Source organism: Dendrobium catenatum, unplaced genomic scaffold (genome assembly GCF_001605985.2).
Source record: "Dendrobium catenatum unplaced genomic scaffold, ASM160598v2 fragScaff_scaffold_1448, whole genome shotgun sequence".
NCBI lineage: Eukaryota > Viridiplantae > Streptophyta > Magnoliopsida > Asparagales > Orchidaceae > Dendrobium > Dendrobium catenatum.
This window is the reverse complement of record NW_021319910.1, coordinates 348700-366819: the sequence shown is the minus strand read 5'-3', so window position 1 is coordinate 366819 and position 18120 is coordinate 348700. Positions and strand designations below refer to the sequence as shown.

Sequence of the window (18120 nt, the reverse complement as noted above, 5' to 3'; positions counted from 1 at the left end):
TGAATTCCTCTCTTTTTTGGCAAGCGAAGCTCATGAGAGTTTGAGTTCGAGTCTGCTGATGAGCTGAGCTCAATTGTATATATTAAGATCAAATCATTAAAAATCTAATAAAAGTGGAAAATATGAATTTGACTTTTGCTATAATTTTCATAATAGGTGAGAATTTGACAAATAAATATAGGAGAGGGTTACCTTTGTAATTGAGTAATATGTAACTTCTCACCTAATATTGTGTCAATAAATTTCTAATATTGTTTGACAAGTACCAGAAAAAATTATAATTGATAACATCGGTGGATTTGATTGTCAAAGAGGCAAATTTTTTAAATAAGCATCATTAGGAATATAATTAGGTGAATAAGCACGTTTAAAAAAGAAGTTTAAAATTAGACATAATCATCCATTTAACGAGCAATTAGCTATATAGATAAAAGTTAATTTGTCTGTGTATAACGCAATCTTTTCACCAGGGCTAGACTCCCTGATTTTTTTTTCCTTTTTTGGATTTTCAACGTAAATTTTTGTTTATGCTTCCTCAATCTCTCTAACCATCTGTTTATGAGCTGGATATACATGCATCGCTAGTAGGGGTGTAAGTGAGCCAAGCCGGCTCGTGAGCCGGCTCTTACTTGACTCGTTAACAAGCTCCCGAGCCGAGCCTATCGAGCTTCGAGCTCGAGCTCGAATGATAAACAAGCTCGAGTTCGAGCTCAACCCGACTCGACTCGAAAGCTTATCAAGCTACTCGATATATATATATTATTTTATAACATTTGAAAGCTTATTTTATAAAAAAAAACCTATCCGTAGCTACAGTTTTTCAATCGAGCTCGAGCCCACTTATCGAGCTCAAACTTGAGCTCGAGCTCATTAAGGATTAAACGAGCCAGGCTTGATAAGGCAAATACTCGACTCGACTCGTTTACACCCCTAATCACTAGTACGAAAAATTCTCCCACTCTACTACCATAAATATACTTGCACGCAATAATTACCATGAGAGCTAATTAATCATAGGGCTACACTTATAAATAAGAAATTAGAAAATGAATCTTAAATCCTCACAAAATGAGTGTAGTAAGGCTATAAACAGTAAAACTTTGTGCTATATAACCTAACCCGCTCCTTTCGCTCAGCTAGGGCTGCTCTTTCGGTGCTTTTCCATTTTTTGGTCGGCATCCGTCTGGAATCTTCAGGGAAGTTTCCTTTCCTTCTCCTCTTGCTGTTCGTCTTTCTCCGTTCTTTTTTTCTGGGTTGTTACCCTCGTCTTTCCTCCTCCGGCCCTTTGTGACCGGAATGGCGATCCGACGGGTTGCTGATCCGAGCTTTTTGAATGGTTCATTTAAATCTCGGTTGTTTGCTGATGCCCTTTATGGTTCATCCTCATCGGATTGTTTCCCTAAGCTCTGTCAAGGTTCTTTTCGTGGTTTACCATCGTTGTGGATTTATGAGGATGAAATTAGAGCTCTTGTGTGCCTTTTCAATTCATTTTGGTCGGTTTTTTCCCCACACGTTGTCCGTCTATGGACGCTATTCGCAAAAAAAATTTCGCTCTAAAACTAAATTTTGATTTCTCTGTAATGGTGTTTGATCATATGCATGTGCTGGTTAAACTTTCTAACGACCTAGACTATAGTCGTGTTTTCTGCCATCGTTCTTATCTAATGAATAACGGTTTCATGAAGCTCGCTAAATGGTCTCCGCTCCTGGACATCGGCTGTGAATCTCCGGTCATACCAATTTGGGTTTCCTTTCCTAACCTGAGACCTCATCTTTACTCTCCCTGTATCCTACACACCTTAGGTTCTATGTTCGGTAGACCCTTGAAGGTTGATTCTGCCACTTCGGTAGGATCTAGGCCATCCCTTGCGCGTGTTTTGGTGAAGATGGACAATACTAAAACTTATCCTTCCCAAATTTGGCTTAGGCCAGAGGTTTCTGGGTATATTCAAAAGGTACAATTTGAGGTTTTTCCTGATTTTTGTGCATCTTGTAAGTGTCTAAGCCATCTTAGGGGTCACTGTGCTTCGACTCCTCTATCTAATTTTAATACTCTTATGGCTGGGAATGTTAAGCGTCATGCTTTGGGTGTATCCTCTTTGGTTGTTAATGAGGAGAAGGTTGGGGAGGATCCGAACCTAATGGTTACTTTGATTTAGGGACCGTTGGCTGTGAAGTTGTTACTGTGACTTTGGCAGAGGATCCTGTTGTTTCGATTAAGGAAAATATTTTATGTGCTGGTTCTAGTGAGTGTAAGGAAGCTGCTGTTAGATAATGCGGGCATGAATTCAAATGTTGAGGGATCTATGAGCCATTTCCCTTGCTTGGTTAATAATGTTCCCTCCACTACTCCATCTCACCCTATTGTTGAAGAGGAGGAAGTCTTTTTTTATGATTCAATTTTGCCTGTTAATTCGATGGGTGATTTGGCTTTGGTTAATGCTGATGTTGCCGTGATTTCAAGTCTGGTTTGTCCAGTCTAATCCCCTCTTGCCCCTGTTTCTATTGCCATGAACTGCTCGGGTGGTTTTCAGGCCTGTGAAGTAATTGTGGGAGACCCTCTATATGTGAAGCCTGGCTGTGTGAGTTAATAATTCCTCTTTGCGGTGTGAATTCTGTAGATTCTCATTTGTTTAATGGTGGTGTGGAGTCTTCGGAGACTATCTCAGTTTCTTCAACTGATGGTGGTGATGCTAATTTAGGTGGGATTGACGTGGTTCATTTTCCTGGGGGTGGTGTAGCTTCGCTGGTTGACGTACCTATTTCGGTCATTTCTAATGCTAACTTACAAGCTCACCTAGCTAGGAATAGTGTTCGGTTGCAATGTGATTGATTACACGATGATTTTCTATCTAAAGGGGAGGAAAATTTTCATGATGGTTTGGAAACTGGTTCGCTGGATACTGTTATTAGAAATCATAAACGAAAGTCGAAAAAGAAATGATTTACTGGGCCTTATTGTTTGGTTTTTTTACGATTTCGACTGCCTTCGTTAGTTTGGATATAGACAATGAGGAAGCAATTATTCTGCATGCACCTGTGATGGATAAGGCTGGGCAACCGTGGTGACCTTGCTTTTTTGGATCCTCACTGGATGACCTTCCCTTGCAACTGGGTGTCGATCTGAGTCCGCGTGGGTCCTATTTTAATTAGGTTTTTGGCTGATTGTAACTCTAATGATGTAGCTTGGTCGGGGTCTTATGGTGTAACCTTTTTTCTTTAATGTCATTTTTACTTTGTTGAAAGAAAAAATGGCTATAAGCAATGAAAAAATTTGCCCATAACAAAACTCTCTCTGAAAAGTCTAGTGCCAAAAAAGCCAACAAAAAATTTTAAAAATTATATTTGAAATGTTTAAAAATTATTTCAGAAGCAACCAATATGTTGATTTAAATAAATTTTTAGTCAATATAATATGACTCTTCAGTTAATAAAAAAAAAAATCAAGATCACACCGATTGGGCACTCTAAACAAACAATAAGTTGCACCCACATTAACAACAACAACATCAAGCTTTTATCCACTACGTGGGGTCGGCTACATGAATCATTTTTCTCCATTGTGTCCTATTAAAGGTCAAATTCTCGTTTAAATTTAATAAAGAAATGTCATTCCTAATATTTTCTAACCAAGTCTTTTAGGTTTGCCTCTACCTTTCTTACCATAAGTCAAATCTAATACCTCTACTCTCCTAACAGGGTCATTGAAATGCCGCCGTTTTATGTGAACAAACCATCTAAGGCGACTCTCTCTAATCTTATCTTGTATTGGAGCTACTCCAACCTTTTCACGTATATGCTCATTTCGTATCCTATCTCTAAGGGTAAAGCCACTCATCCACCTGAGCATCCTCATCTCTGCCACACTTAACTTAGTATTATGCTTCTCTTTTAATGGCCAACATTCAACACCATAAAGCAAATTGCACCTACATCTAACCATAAAATTCGTATTTTTGATAATCCAACCATCTTACACACAAATACTAAGCTACTAATTGGGATCATTTATTAGCTTTTTTTTAATAATTAAAAACAAAAAAACAAAAACAAAATTGTTTACCATTTTTTTATCTTAAACAAAATTGTTTGTTAAAAAAATAATTAAAAACAAGTTTGCAATGTTCTAATATTAAAAAAAAAAAATCTCAAATAAACCCTAACTTCGGAGTCCATCTTCGCCTCTACCGCCGATTCCTCCCATTAATAGAAAAGGGTTGGAAGAGAGCTTCAACTTTAATCCCATTTGAAGACATTAAGGTTTTGTTTGGGACGGCTTTCTCTCTGCTTCTTAAAGCGGTTTTCTAGTATAAAAATTTTAACTTTTTAACTAAAAAGTCGCTTTAAGAAGCAAGAAGAAAGCCATCCCAAACGAAGCCTAAATATGAAAAAGTTTGATCCAAAGAAGAGTTTATCCATAAGATAACATTCAACACCTTGAAGAAATAATTGAAAGATACTTTTTTTGTAAGAGCCATTGAGCACTTGGATCAAGGTATTGTCTCTACAATTCCAAAATAAAGGTGAGGTTTCAATTCTAAAAAAAAACCGCAATAACACACCACACGCTAAAAGTTAGGAGTATCAAAATAAGTTTAAGAATCTAATTCCGATCCAACTTGAAATTAACCCGATTTGAATTCAATCAATTCGAACCCAACCCGTTTTGACTAAATAAAATTTATAAAATTATTAACTATAAAATTTAACATATTTGATACAAAAATAAAAAAAAAATTATACTTAGAAGAAAAAAAAATTAAAAGAAAAAATATGAAATAGGAAATATTTCAAGGAAAAAAACAAATTCATGGGTTAACCCAAGTCCAAACCATTTCATAAATAAGTTCGAAAAAACTTAAAATTTTCAGATCAGATCATTCTTTTTTACACTCATACTAAAGGCAAATTATTACATCCGGTCACCGGACGTCCGAACATCCAATCCAGATGCACCACATCATCCAAATATACTGGGGCCCGGTGTATTTGGGTGATGTGGCACATCTGGATTGACATCCGGACACTGGACGTAATAATTTACCCATACCAAAAGCTCACATGAGCTTGGATTATGGTATTGCCTCAATTTCTCCCCCCAAAAAAGGATCGCATTCAACTCTTTATATATTTATATATATGTAAGAAGATTTTTTTTTTTTTTTAATGCATCCATGAGAAAAATTCATGACCAGTCGTCCAATAATGCTATGTAAAAAGATGGATGCCACATTAAAGGGCCATGTGGTGTGTTACTTGTTGCCCGCAGTTGGAGTAGACAGAAATAGTGGCCAGTGACAGGAAAATGGCTTTTAATGGTCTTGGAGGTAGATGTGCCACACACTCCACAAACTTTTCTTTTTTTTTTTGGAGATTCCACAAGCCAATTAAAGTAATTGTTACAAGCACATTCGTAGCAACTTTAAGATGCCAATCGAAGCTTACAAAACATTCTTGAATGTAACCTTAGTTTTTGTTTGGGACAATTTTTTTATTGCTTCTTCAAGTATTTGATGTTAGAAACCCGACTTTGTGAAGAAAATAGAGGTTTGCACCTGCTATTACCCATCTGATGTTAATGTTTTGTTTTAGGTTTGAAATAAAATGAATCGACTATGAAGCCCGTTGGGAGTGGTCGACAGCGGGCGGCGGCGGTGGCAACAGCTGGGTAGAGGTGGTAGTGGCCAGCGACTACTTGGGGCAAATAGTTGGGAAGATAAGCAATGCATTTGAAAATCAGTCAAAATAAGCAGATTTTAGAATACATAAAAAATAATTTAAGATATGACACCAAAATTTAAATTGAATTTATTTTTCATCAAGCTAAACAATTATATTTATAATATACTTGCAAATGAAATAATTTACACCCAAAAACCTTCAAACTAAATAGCTCCCAAGTGTTTTGTAAATGCATGAAAGGAGCAAGATGCAAAGGCAATTCAACATAGGTAGATAAACTTAAATGGGTGGTATGCCCCATGCTAAAGTCAAGGTCACACTATTGGCAGGCATGGCTGTAGGGAAATGAACCTGAATTGGTTATTGCCTAGGATTCCATAATTGGGGGTTATTGTTAGGCCGGCCCTAGGGCCAGTTGAACCGGTCCAATCTAAACCGGTTCTTTGCTACAAGAGGAGGGGGCGGAACCAAGGGAAAGAGAGAGAGGGGCCGGTTGGAGAGATGGGGCCCACGACTTGATTAAACTTGCTTTGGAAGAAAAAATTTGAATTATAGGCTGTTTAGGAATTTTGTATTTGTCCTCTTTGTTTTAATTAATTCCTTTGGGAGAATTAGGGTTTTCATTTTCAGTTGGAAATCAAATTTGAGATCTAGGGTTTGTTCCTTTGGGCTCTAGGCTTGGCTAGAGATTTGGAGAGTTATTTTTTCTCTCCAATTGAAGAAACTTGTATCGTTTACTATTTTCCTGCATCGGCTAGTGGAATTCTTCATATTTTTCAAGAAGGTTGTTGTGTCGTTGCTGTTTTCTGCTGTAATCAACAGTTTTCTTGCTATTTTTCACCAATCACTACTAGGTTTGCTTGCGAACTCAAGTATTTCCCTTAGGGTTACTTGCGAACTCAAGTATTTCCTATCAGTTATCTTAGCGATGTTTAGGTGAACGAATATCATTAGTCTTCTATGAATACAAGGAAAAGAAAGAGCAAAGGCAATCCAACAAAAAATGTGGGAAAGAACAATTAATGGAGAAACAGGTTCACCTGCCAGCAAGGATGAGAATGAATCTCAAATGGGTATCGCTTCCCAAGCTGAAGACCAGGATCCACAAGTTAGGAGCGAGAGGAAGAAGAAGCCAAGAATTGTTCCTATGTATATCTTAATGATGTTTAGGTAAACTACTCTTATGATGATGCTCCATAAAGTGCAGGAAAGGAGCAGAGAGAAAAAGAAATTAAGAAGAAGTGGGCAATGGCAAGAACCAGTAGTAGTTTTTTAGCCATGAAAATGCATCACCAAGCTCACTTTTATATCTAGTCAAACCTGGCGTGCTCCTTATCAGAAATCAAAATAACATTGTTTTCATAAAAAAATGAACACCGTTGATAGAAACAACATTAATAGTCAGCACAAGCAAAATATAGTATCTTCGCTTGTTAATGACATTGAAATTTTCATCGCAGCTGATCTGTTATACTTCCAAAGCTACAAGATGGACAACTGACCGCAAAAGAGTCTACTGTGGATGCAATTAAAGACTTACAAAATGGAACAAGCTTAGGAATTTAACAAAATATTGATAGAAGTCACTCACACAACCAGAATGTCGCTGCAATGCAAGGTTACCAGCTGTATCTGAGCTTCCAGCAATTATAACCGATATAAATATCAACGACACTGGTTATAACCACTACTAATTATAAATGGTTTAAACTGTTGTTATTACAAATGCTTTGCATTCACTTTTCCTACAACCAAATAGCCCCTATATCTTTCCTATCCGCTGCCAGCCCTACCGCCAATTCCTACCAATTTTTTTAACCCTTTGTCATGCGCCTAAGATCTAGCACTTGGAGACAATCTTTTTTGTGGATGAAACTATCTTAATACATATTTATGATTTTCTAATGGGAGTATATATATATATATAATTCTTAAACTTATTAGATGTTATTTGACATAAATTACCGGGAATTGGTTGAATACTTCATTCCAACATTTGTGTCTAGGTTATAATAATTATAGAATAGTTATAATAGCCTATGGATTCAAGAGGCGATAGAATAATAATTATAAATAATTAAAATAGTTTATGAGTTGATGAGAAGTCACTAATAATCTCAAGGAACACCGAGGTAGTATAAAGTGAAGAAGGAATTTGATAGATTGTTGGGCTCCATGAACATTGATATAGGCAGAATTCATGGAGGCAAAATTAATGGAGGCAAATTTGATGGTAAGCTATCTTTACACACACACCCTCAAGCAAATGAATAAATGTTATCCATTCTAAGCTATCATGCCGATTTTTAAAATATTATTCCTCATTAAGTTGTTCATTCGTGACGACAAACAATGTACAAGTTAGACCATTATCAATCTTTGAAAGTCTTATGATCATGGTTATTAAAACCGGATTAGACTAGCTGGTTCAACCCGTTAAACCGGGAAACAACCACCTAACCGATCCGGTTGACCCTATAAATCGGTCTAGCATTGGACCGCTAAACAACCGGCCAAACCACCGGTAATCAGCAAACCGACAGTTTTGAAAGAACAAGACCTATTCAAAACGCGCGTGAGAGTAGCCGTAGATCGCAAAATGAATGATCAAAATCACGATACAGCTATTTCGGACCGTATAACCCTAAGCTACGCAATTCCTTCATTTCCCTCCTAGGTCACGTGTCCCTCCTCAGTTCGGCTCTTCTTGTATTTCGTCGTTCACGGACGAAATCGAGTCGCAAATGGAAGAACTCCTAATTTATTTTTCTTGTGTGCAGTCCCGTTAGTCTCCTCCCATTCGTCTCCCGCTCCACCTAGCTGTTCGTTGCCGATTCGCGAACTCAATGATGAGCTCACTCGACGACGATGATTCTCCGGCATCATCCTCGCTTCTTCTCTCTTCTATTTACTCTAGTACGAATCAACAAAACCCTAACTGTTAATCTCAGTTAGTTTGAATATAGAAGATGATTTATCTATTTGATTTTAAACCGTATGTTTATAAAGTGTGAATGTAAATCGTGTGTTTAAGTTTATTTATGTAAGCAAGTTTGTTTTTAATATTCTTAGATCTATCTTTTGTACTTGCTTAGAGAATACTTTGAAAAAGTTAATCTTTAGCGAGGCGTCTCATTAGCATCACTTAAATGTAAAGTCAAATTACTCATCTCAAGTCATTGATTTAGATTCTAATATATTCCTTCGATCTCTTAGGACAGAGCTAACCTTATCATGCATTACATCTAGGACGATTGCGTGTGTATTAGGTTATTAGCTGGCAGCTCATTCCAAATAGGCGTAAGCCCAGAGGTATTTACACACCTCAACTCTATGATAAAAACAATATTATGTATTCAAATATATTCTCTACAAAAACTTAAAAATATTTTAGAGAGAACAATTAATCTATCTCTAGAAAATGCAGAGAACCAATTTCCTCATCTCTTAAATATTTTATTTGTTTTAAAAAGAGAGAGAACCCCATTTTAATCATTTTTTCTCACAAAAATATGAAATCTCATATTTCATTTACTCAACCAGATTGAACATGAAAGTAGGCATTAGGGATTCCAAATTATCATCTCAACTTCTAAAGAATAACGACCATATAACAAAAATGAAAGAGATAAAGAAACAGGACCTCAATCCCTTATTTCCATAAAAATATAGGTCAAAACGAAATAGTGATTTCAATCTATTAAATGATATAACCCTACATTCGAAAAATCAATGTAATAAAATCATTTACAAGTGTTAGAATATACCCCACGCTTGACTTTCATTTAGCATTCGAAAATCTCATGAAAATAATCCATAATTTTCTCTTTTTTTTTTGAAAAAAATAAAGAGAAAAAATCCACCCAAATTTTCTTAAAACTTATTATTCAAGCAAGATCATCATATATTTCTCAATATTCCTCAAATTCAAGTTAATGACATTAATTAACATTCCAAGAGAACTTTCCATCTTTCTCTGTCTCTTTTGTTCAAAAGTAAGAAGAAAAAAGAGTACAGACGCTTAAGCAAGAGGAAGCTATTTGATGCAAGGAGAAAAAGCTCAGAGATAATTCCTTTCTCGTTTTCAACAAAAATCGCAAGCAGCTCCCTCTTATTTTCGCCTCCAATCAACAGGAACACAAGCACTTCTTTCCCTGGTTCCAACGAACTGAATTTCACGCCCTAGCAGATACCCAAAACAGCCGCTATAGCCTTGTAAAACCTAATGGTTTTAGAGAAAAGAATGACCATCTCGCCTTCAATCAGAATTTCAATCCAAAGACTGTTATGAATTTGCTTGATTTGAGGAATGAAGAGTTGAAATTTGAAATAAAACCACTAAACTAATTGGCCAAATTGAATCTAATTTGAATACAATGTGACACAATCAGATTTGAATTAATATGCGTTAAGTTTATGTTGATTGATTTAGTTTAAATTGATTTGTTCGAGTCGAATTATTTAGCTAAGTGTAATTAAATTAGATTGCCTATAGAAGAGTTAAACTGGATCAATCTAAAATGTCGAAACTGAATCCGACTCAAGTCAAGTCGAATTAGTTAATTTGCTATTTTTTATCATTAACTTCTAAAATCTATTCTTATGAAGATAATTATATTTCGAATTTTCTATTTTCTATTTTATATTTTTATTCATGAATTTATTTATTATGATTTTGTGCTTTGATTTTTTAATAATAATTCTTTTTTAGACTTTTATAGTATTTATTTTAATTATTAGATTTATTAAGAAAATGCCCTTTAACATTCTCTCTCCTCGACACACTGTCTAACGTGACTAATGGGCACAACCGATATGTTTAGATGAGTCATACGCAACGATGCAGCCCGTTTGGCAAGACGATGCCCTGATCAAGAAATTTTAAGTGAGGGATGATTGTGTGCATGAAAACTCCAAACACATGAATTCAAGTAAAACTTTTGACTAATTGACATTGATTTCATCAAATGTACCTTTAAATATAATAAAGAAGAAAATGTGACAAATATAATCGAATTCTGAAGTCAACGAAGAATCAGGTTGATAGTGTGTAGTTTGATTTGCCATCACACGCTATCATGCAAAATATAAGATGTGGAGTAACCAACAAGAAATGTAGAAAGACCAAGCAAGTGATCAAGTGATCGATACCGAAAAAGATATCAAAATTGAGCCCTTTGGGAAGCTCCTGGATGAGGAAGGCTTCACATCATAATCAAGGATCCTAATAACCAATAACCCGATAAAGCATTAATGATGTAGCTATGGAACTTTGACAATCCTCACCAAAATATTCTCCTTAACCGCTCCATAACAAAAAAAAAAAAAAAAAAAAACTTCTAAAATCGAACTGAGAGACTTAATGGAGAGCATTTTCCTAGTCAAGATAAAACTAGTTATCAAGAGTCACACCCAAAGGAAGTTCTGAACTCCAAATATAAATAAACTCTTATTTAGACTCGTATAATTTCTAATTAAACAACATTCAATCTAGCCCTTAAAAAATACTTGAGCTATCACACTGTTAGACCGGTCCAGTGGACCGGTCCAGCCGGTCCGCACGGGACCGGTCGAGTCGCAAAACAGGCGACTGGTTTCGCCTGGGCGGAAGCCGCACGCCGCCGATTCAGCCGCACGCCCGAATAGGAAGGTTTTTGAATGGATTTTAGGAGGGAAATTGATTGTAGGGATTGTTTAGGGAATTCCTTTTGAATTGTATGCATTAAATAGTAGATTTTCCTAGGGTTTGAGCATCTTGAATTTGGGCTGAAATTTGAGATCTCTTAGATTTATGTTTTCTTTGGGCTCTAGCGGCGTCTAGAGATTTGGGAGAGATCGATCCTCCTCTCGAATTGAGGATCAATTGTATCTTTTCTATTTTGTTGCATCTTCTAGTGGAATACAAGTCCTGCATTGATTTTTCTCACAATTTTCCCTGGTTTATGCTGATTACCTGCTGTAGACAGCAGGTTTTTGCTGTTTTTCCTGCTACAAACAGCCATTTCACTGCTGTTTGCATATCGATTTGGGTTAGGATTGCTTGCGAACTCAAGTATCACCTTAGGGTTACTTGCGAACACAAGTATTTCCTATCACACACATATGGAATTGTTAGTTGCTTTTCTCAGCTGATTATGAACTTAAGATGTTTGGGCGTGCATAATAGAATAGAAGATGTACTAAAAAAAACTACAAAATCTATGTGCAAGACAACACCACATAAGCACAGGAGCATAAGATATTTGGAGTAATTGTCAATCATATTTTCATTGGGTGAGTTGTAATCAATTTTAATGCTAGTTGTTTTAAGCTTATTGTTATAGAGTTTAGGGTCAATGTGACATTCATCATTTAGGACAATCTTTTTGAGCAGTTTCATTAAAATAAAACTCATAAATATAAATAACATTTAGATCATGTAACCCAACAACAACAACAACATCAAGCCTTTGTCCCACTACGTGGGGTCGGCTACATGAATTCTTTTTCACCATTGTGTCCTGTTAAAACTCAAATTCTCATTTAAATCTAATAAAGAAAGATCATTTCTAATATTTTCTAACCTAGGCTGTTTAGATCATGTAACCCAATGGTAATTAAATATTTTCAGAGTTTACAAAATTTATGTCTCTTATGGATACTTGACCATTTACAACTCCTTTGTGCTGTGAGCATTCAATGCCTTGTCTTGACAAGTCAACAACTTGCAAAACATCTAATGTAATTCTGTAAAAAAAATGAATGAAAAAAGAGAATTCATAAAGCAACGCATCCAAATAGTTGGGATAAGGCTAATGATGATGATGATGGTAACAAAAATACATTTACAAGCTATAATTTAGAAAAATTGATGTATCTAATACCCGTGTCTCTATGTTCCCTATCATGCTTAAGCTTCATAGATGGTTAGATCATGAAATTCCAAAAGAGTTCAACTTCATATCAAACTACTACTGAAACAAAACATCTTATTCAACAAGGAAACGAACATATATTTTTCAAGATAACATACATTAATGACTGAAAAAGTTTATGTCATAGCACTCATAATCTATTTTCACTATCTTATTTCCTAATATGTTCCATATCTCATGTAACAGTCAAATAAGAAAATGCTGGAGAATTTATAAAGAAGCACCTGAACAATTGAAACAAGGCTAATAATGATGATGAAAAAAAAAAGGCTAAAGATGATGATAACATAAATGCGAGCATGTGCTATATTTTGAAAAAAAAAAAAAAGGTTTGTTTATGTGAGCCCTATCATATTTAAGACACCTCTCAATTTTCTTTCAAACTTTAATCCATTGCACAAATAGTTGTGCCAATTTATGACATAACACTAATAAAATCACTTGAAGATAAATATCTTAAAAACAAACATAGGAATCAAGGAGGTTCCCTTAACCGAGTTGCGAAATAAGTTTTGAGATAGATCAAGGCATAAGCCTTGAATTAAAAAAATAAAGTAAAATAAATAAATAAAGAAAATTATGTATATAAGAAACATATAAGAACTTAAACATAATCTTATACCAATCGAAAGTAAAAAAAAAACATGCAAGGCATATTGACAATCTTAGGCTTGTTTCACTGTAGAAGCTACTTGTAATAAGAGAGAAAATGATAGAAAATGAGAAACATAGAGTTCACCTCTCGAGGGGGACTTCAATGCGGGCATAATGGTGTGTCAGAGCAACCAAGCGAGATAGTTGGAGGTATAGCCAAAGTCTACTGGCTCAATGCCTTAGAGCCATTGAGATTTGCTCTCAATTATCTACAAGTGTGAGTTTGTGAGGATTTTTTAAGGTTTTAACCTAAGACTTTTTGGCTTCCTTTAAAGACTGAACATTGGATGTTGTCCTTCAAATGTGGTGGGCAAAAAAAAAACTTAAAACCTATTTGGCTGCAAGGTTACAAAAATAAAACACAAACACAAATCAAACTCGTAGTAGCTATAGAATACCTCAAAAGTTACAATAATATGAAACAAATGCCTCAATTGATATTAAGAATGGCAGAGCAGCTGCCTACATGAAAGCTGGCTTATATTTGTACCTAAAATAGCTTATGCAACTGATTTAATTACAATTACTTTGAGTTTTGGATAGGATTAAAATTTAAACATGATGATATCTAGAATTAAAGTGGGTTGATCTTGTGCAATCATGTCTACTAATCTATGATGAGGAGCTTAAAAAAAATAATATGAGGTATGTAATTACATTACTTTTGATTGAACAAAATTCCTTCTTTCAATTTAAATCTTGTGAGTGCAAGTTGGACATATAATTCATTCGAGTGTGGTACAAATGAAAACACTTAAAAGTCATATTCTTATACTTAGGCAAAGCCTAAAATTCTTACTTGGGTGAATTTCTTATGTGACATAAATTTTTCTACATATTTTGTCATTAGCCCGCAATAGTTACCAATTTTATTCAGATAAGACAACTAGAAACCTATATGTAGTGATTAAATTAGAATTGCTCATTCATTTTATAGGGTTAAATTTCTCACCAATTTTTCAGCTTTACTTGACCATTACATCAATGTTTTGGTTCCAATTGTTGTACTCAAAGTTTGCAACAACAACAACAACAACATCAAGCCTTTGTTCCACTATGTGGGATCGGCTACAAGAATCTTTTTTCTCCATTGTGTTCTATTAAAAGTCAAATTCTCGTTTAAATATGATAAATAAAAATCATTTCTAATATTTTCTAACCAACTCTTTTTAGGTCTACATCTACCTTTCTTAACATAAGTTAAATCTAATACCTCGACTTTCCTAGCCAGGTCATCGGAAGGCCTCCATTTAATGTGACCAAACCATCTAAGGCGACTCTCTCTAATCTTATCTTCCACAAGAGCTACTCCAACCATTTCACGTATATGCTCATTTCATATTCTATATCTAAGGGTAAAGCCACTCATCCACCTAAGCATCCTCATCTCTACAACACTTAACATTGTATTATGCTTCTCTTTTAATGGTCAACATTCAACACCATAAAGCATTGCGGGTTTCATCACCATCTTATAGAATTTTCCATTAAGTTTGAGGGAGACTTTTCTATCGCACAACAAGCCCGATGCATTCGTCCACTTCAACCATCCAACTTGAATTCTGCTGATAATATCCCCATCTATTTCACCATCACTCTGAACAATAGATCCAAGATATCTAAAACATATACTCTTATTAATGACTTGATCGCCCAAAGTCACAATCCCCTCACTAGGTCCATGCTACTAAAATTACACTCCATAGATTCAGTTTTAGATATACTCAAGCGAAAACCTTTAGACTCTAAGGTTGACCTCCATAATTCAAGTTTACCATCAACTCCCTCTCTAGACTTATTAACAAGAAGAATATCATCAGCAAAAAGCATGCGCCAAGGTACATCCTCTTGGAAATGTCTAGTGAGAACATCCATGACTAAAGCAAAAAGATATGGGCTTAAGGCTGATCCTTGATGTAATCCAACTGAAATAAAAAATTGTATTGGTCCAACCACCCTGTGTTTGAACACAAATAATAGGTCCTGCATACATATCTTTAATGATTTGAATATAAGCATTATTAACTCCTTTCTTTTCAAGAACTCTCCATAGCACTTCTTTTGGAACTTTATCATATGCTTTCTCTAAATCAATAAATATCATATATAGATCCTCCTTATTCTCTCTATATTTCTTCATCAAACCTCTCAATAAATGTTTGGCTTCCATAATAGACCAACTTGGCATGAATCCAATTGATTTTGAGAAACATTAGTATTATGCCGCAACCTACGCTCCATAACTCGCTCCCATAGTTTTAAAGTATAACACATTAACATATTTCCTCTATAATTCGTACACTCCTGTGCATCACTTTTATTCTTAAAAATATGAATTAACATACTCATTCTTCACTCATCTGACATCTTTTTAGTATTCAAAACAGTATTAAAAAGTTTAATAAGCCAAAAAATTCCTTCCATCTCCAAAGCATTTCCACATCTGTACTGGAATATTATCAGGTCCAAAAGCTTTTCCACACTTCATTTTCTTCTTTAAAGCCTCTCTAACTTCGGTTTTACTAATACGCCGATAAAAACAAAAATCTTTAATTTCATTTAGGGTGTTAAAGTCACTACAGTCAATTGTATTTTTACATTATTCATTAAAAAGTTTAGCAAAAAAAATTGTCATATTAAGTAATCTATGATCTACAAATCATATAGGTTCCCTTGTGTGATCTAGATATATTATATGATTCCCTTGTGTGATCTACATACAGTCTATCATTCTAGTCTTATTTCAAAAAAACGGCATGCTTAACCATCCTGCATCAATCACAAGTTCAAAATACTTGTCATCTTTCTATCAATTCTATAAGCAGTTCAATTATATCTCCACAAAAGATACAATTAAAGAAAAGAAAGAGAAAGCAGCAAAGAGTGTCAAAACGACAGACGGGTTTGGTAAGTTTCAGAATCTAAAGCATCACCTTCATATATCCTATTGGAATTCCAAGATGAACACTAACCAGTTAGTCAGAACATTATCAAGCTCGTAGACGCCCCAACAACAAAAGGCTCCATCACCAGCCGGGTCAAAAAATAGAAGACAACTCCCAAAGTAATGGAAATTGGAAGCGCCGGTAATGCATGCCGGCAAATCGACAGCAATATCAAGGTGCATCCAAGCCCTGATATAATCGCAAGGTAGCAAGCATAAACGGTCATCAAGTCAAACATGGCAGCCCTGCCAACGAGCACGCTGTAGAAGACAAAATCCCCAAGACCAAGCCTGATTCCCCTGCTAGTTTCAAAAATATCATCTTGCTCAACTGAAGAGATGGGATCACCATGGGTGCTTCCCAGCTGAGTTATACTTGTTGCAGCAGGTACCAAGGGCAACGTCTCCTCTGCAAGACTCTCAATTTCCACGACAGAGTCATCCGCTTGGTTGGGGCCTGGCGAACTGTCGTTTGAACTTGAATTTGGGCTAGGTTCTGAGTTAGGGTTAGCATTGGGATTTAAATTAACCGGATATTGGGGCTGTAGCTCTACCGATGCGGCTGGGAAGGGGGAGGAGGACACCGAGTGATTGGAAGCCGTCGGGCGGGCTTCGTAAACGAGGGCAGGGAGCTCCTCGTCGCGAGAGGACGCCAGATCAACGAGGATGCGCAACGGGCCGCGGGGGCAGAGCACAGCAGCAAGATCGTAGGCGGCGAGAGCAAGGAGAAGGGTCCAGGTGGTCCACTCCGGGAGCTTAGTGAACCAAGCGGCGACAATGATGGCGAGGGCCACCATATAAGATTGGCGCACAACGATGGGGACGGCGGGTGAGAAGATAGAGAGGACGCCGATGACAGAAAAATTGAGTAATAGAAGGATTGCCGACGGAGCGTCGAGGGAGAGGGAGAAACGGCGGAATAGAGAGAAGAGGATCGAACCGCCCATGGAGGCTAGCACGAAGAAGGCGGAGAATCGCATATAGGCTTTGAGGAAACCGGTAAAGTTGTAGTAGTAGAGGATTACAAGGAGAAAAGTGACAGCGGCGACAAGGACCACGAAGACTGCGGCGTTGAGGAGGGCACCGGCGAGTTTTTTAGCTGGGGGATCGGAGGGGGATTCGAGATAGACTAGAGTTGCGGCGGTGACCGGAGTAGAGGAAGGGGAATCGATTGAAGATGGTAACGGAGAGAGGCAAGAGACGAGGAGTACGACGAGGAGCATGCAGATGGAGACCGGCGACATCACGCCAACGATCTCTTGCCCAAGGGAATCAAGGATACTTCCATCCATCGCCGTCGGCGTCCGGCGTCGTCGCATCGTCGGCTCCGGCGATCGCAGAGAGATCGGTGGCTAACCGGAAGAAAAAGGAACCATTTTTTTCGGGTGGTTTCGACTGCCGCCCGAAAAAAATAGGTTCCCGAAGTCGTGCAGAAGGCTACGGGAACGCGAATTTAGTGCTAAATAAATAAATATAAAATTTTAAGTATTAAATATATAAATATATGAGAATTTTGTAATATACATGAAAATTATTTTTTTGTAAATTTTATTATTTTTTATAAGGAGATATTCACACATAATTTTTTATCTTTGTTTAACCAATAAGTAATTTTAATCTTTCATTTAATAAAAGATTCACATTCATGCATTTTAATTTATATTTTAATATATTTTTTGAAGCATTTATATATCATAGAATTCTTATATATTTATATGTCTAATCTATAAATAATTATATTTACTTAAACACTACATCTAAATCACATCAACATATGCACATGAAAAATCTTATTTTAGTTTATAAAATTGAAAAATAGTAATATTTTTTAATGTGATTTAAGGATTTGTATTTTATGTAAATAAATATAAAATTATAAGTGTTTTTTATGTAAATATATAAGAATTATGTGGCATGGATATAAAT

General features: G+C 36.0%; 1 protein-coding gene across 6 annotated transcripts; it reads right to left on the bottom strand.

Moving 5' to 3' along the window:
* Nucleotides 1-5337: 5337 nt before the first annotated feature.
* LOC110107125 (presenilin-like protein At1g08700) lies at nt 5338-17638 on the bottom strand. Of its 6 annotated transcripts, none has more exons than XM_028700097.1 (2): nt 16223-17638; nt 5338-5694 (listed from the first exon to the last, which is right to left on the bottom strand). In XM_028700097.1, exon 1 carries the CDS (start codon nt 17511-17513, stop codon nt 16230-16232), a length of 1284 nt encoding a protein of 427 aa, XP_028555930.1. In that variant the 5' UTR covers nt 17514-17638; the 3' UTR covers nt 5338-5694; nt 16223-16229. The 6 variants fall into 6 exon arrangements, with proteins under 6 accessions (XP_028555930.1, XP_028555931.1, XP_020692953.1 ...); XM_028700098.1 differs by lacking the exon at nt 5338-5694 and adding an exon at nt 6706-6802; XM_020837294.2 differs by lacking the exon at nt 5338-5694 and adding an exon at nt 9536-9904 and having other exon boundaries at nt 16184-17638.
* Between the last annotated feature and the right edge of the window lie 482 nt (nt 17639-18120).

Bases quoted from the DNA above. Each gene is read 5' to 3' on its own strand.
- LOC110107125 (XM_028700097.1), bottom strand. From the start codon at position 17,513: ATGCGACGACGCCGGACGCCGACGGCGATGGATGGAAGTATCCTTGAT.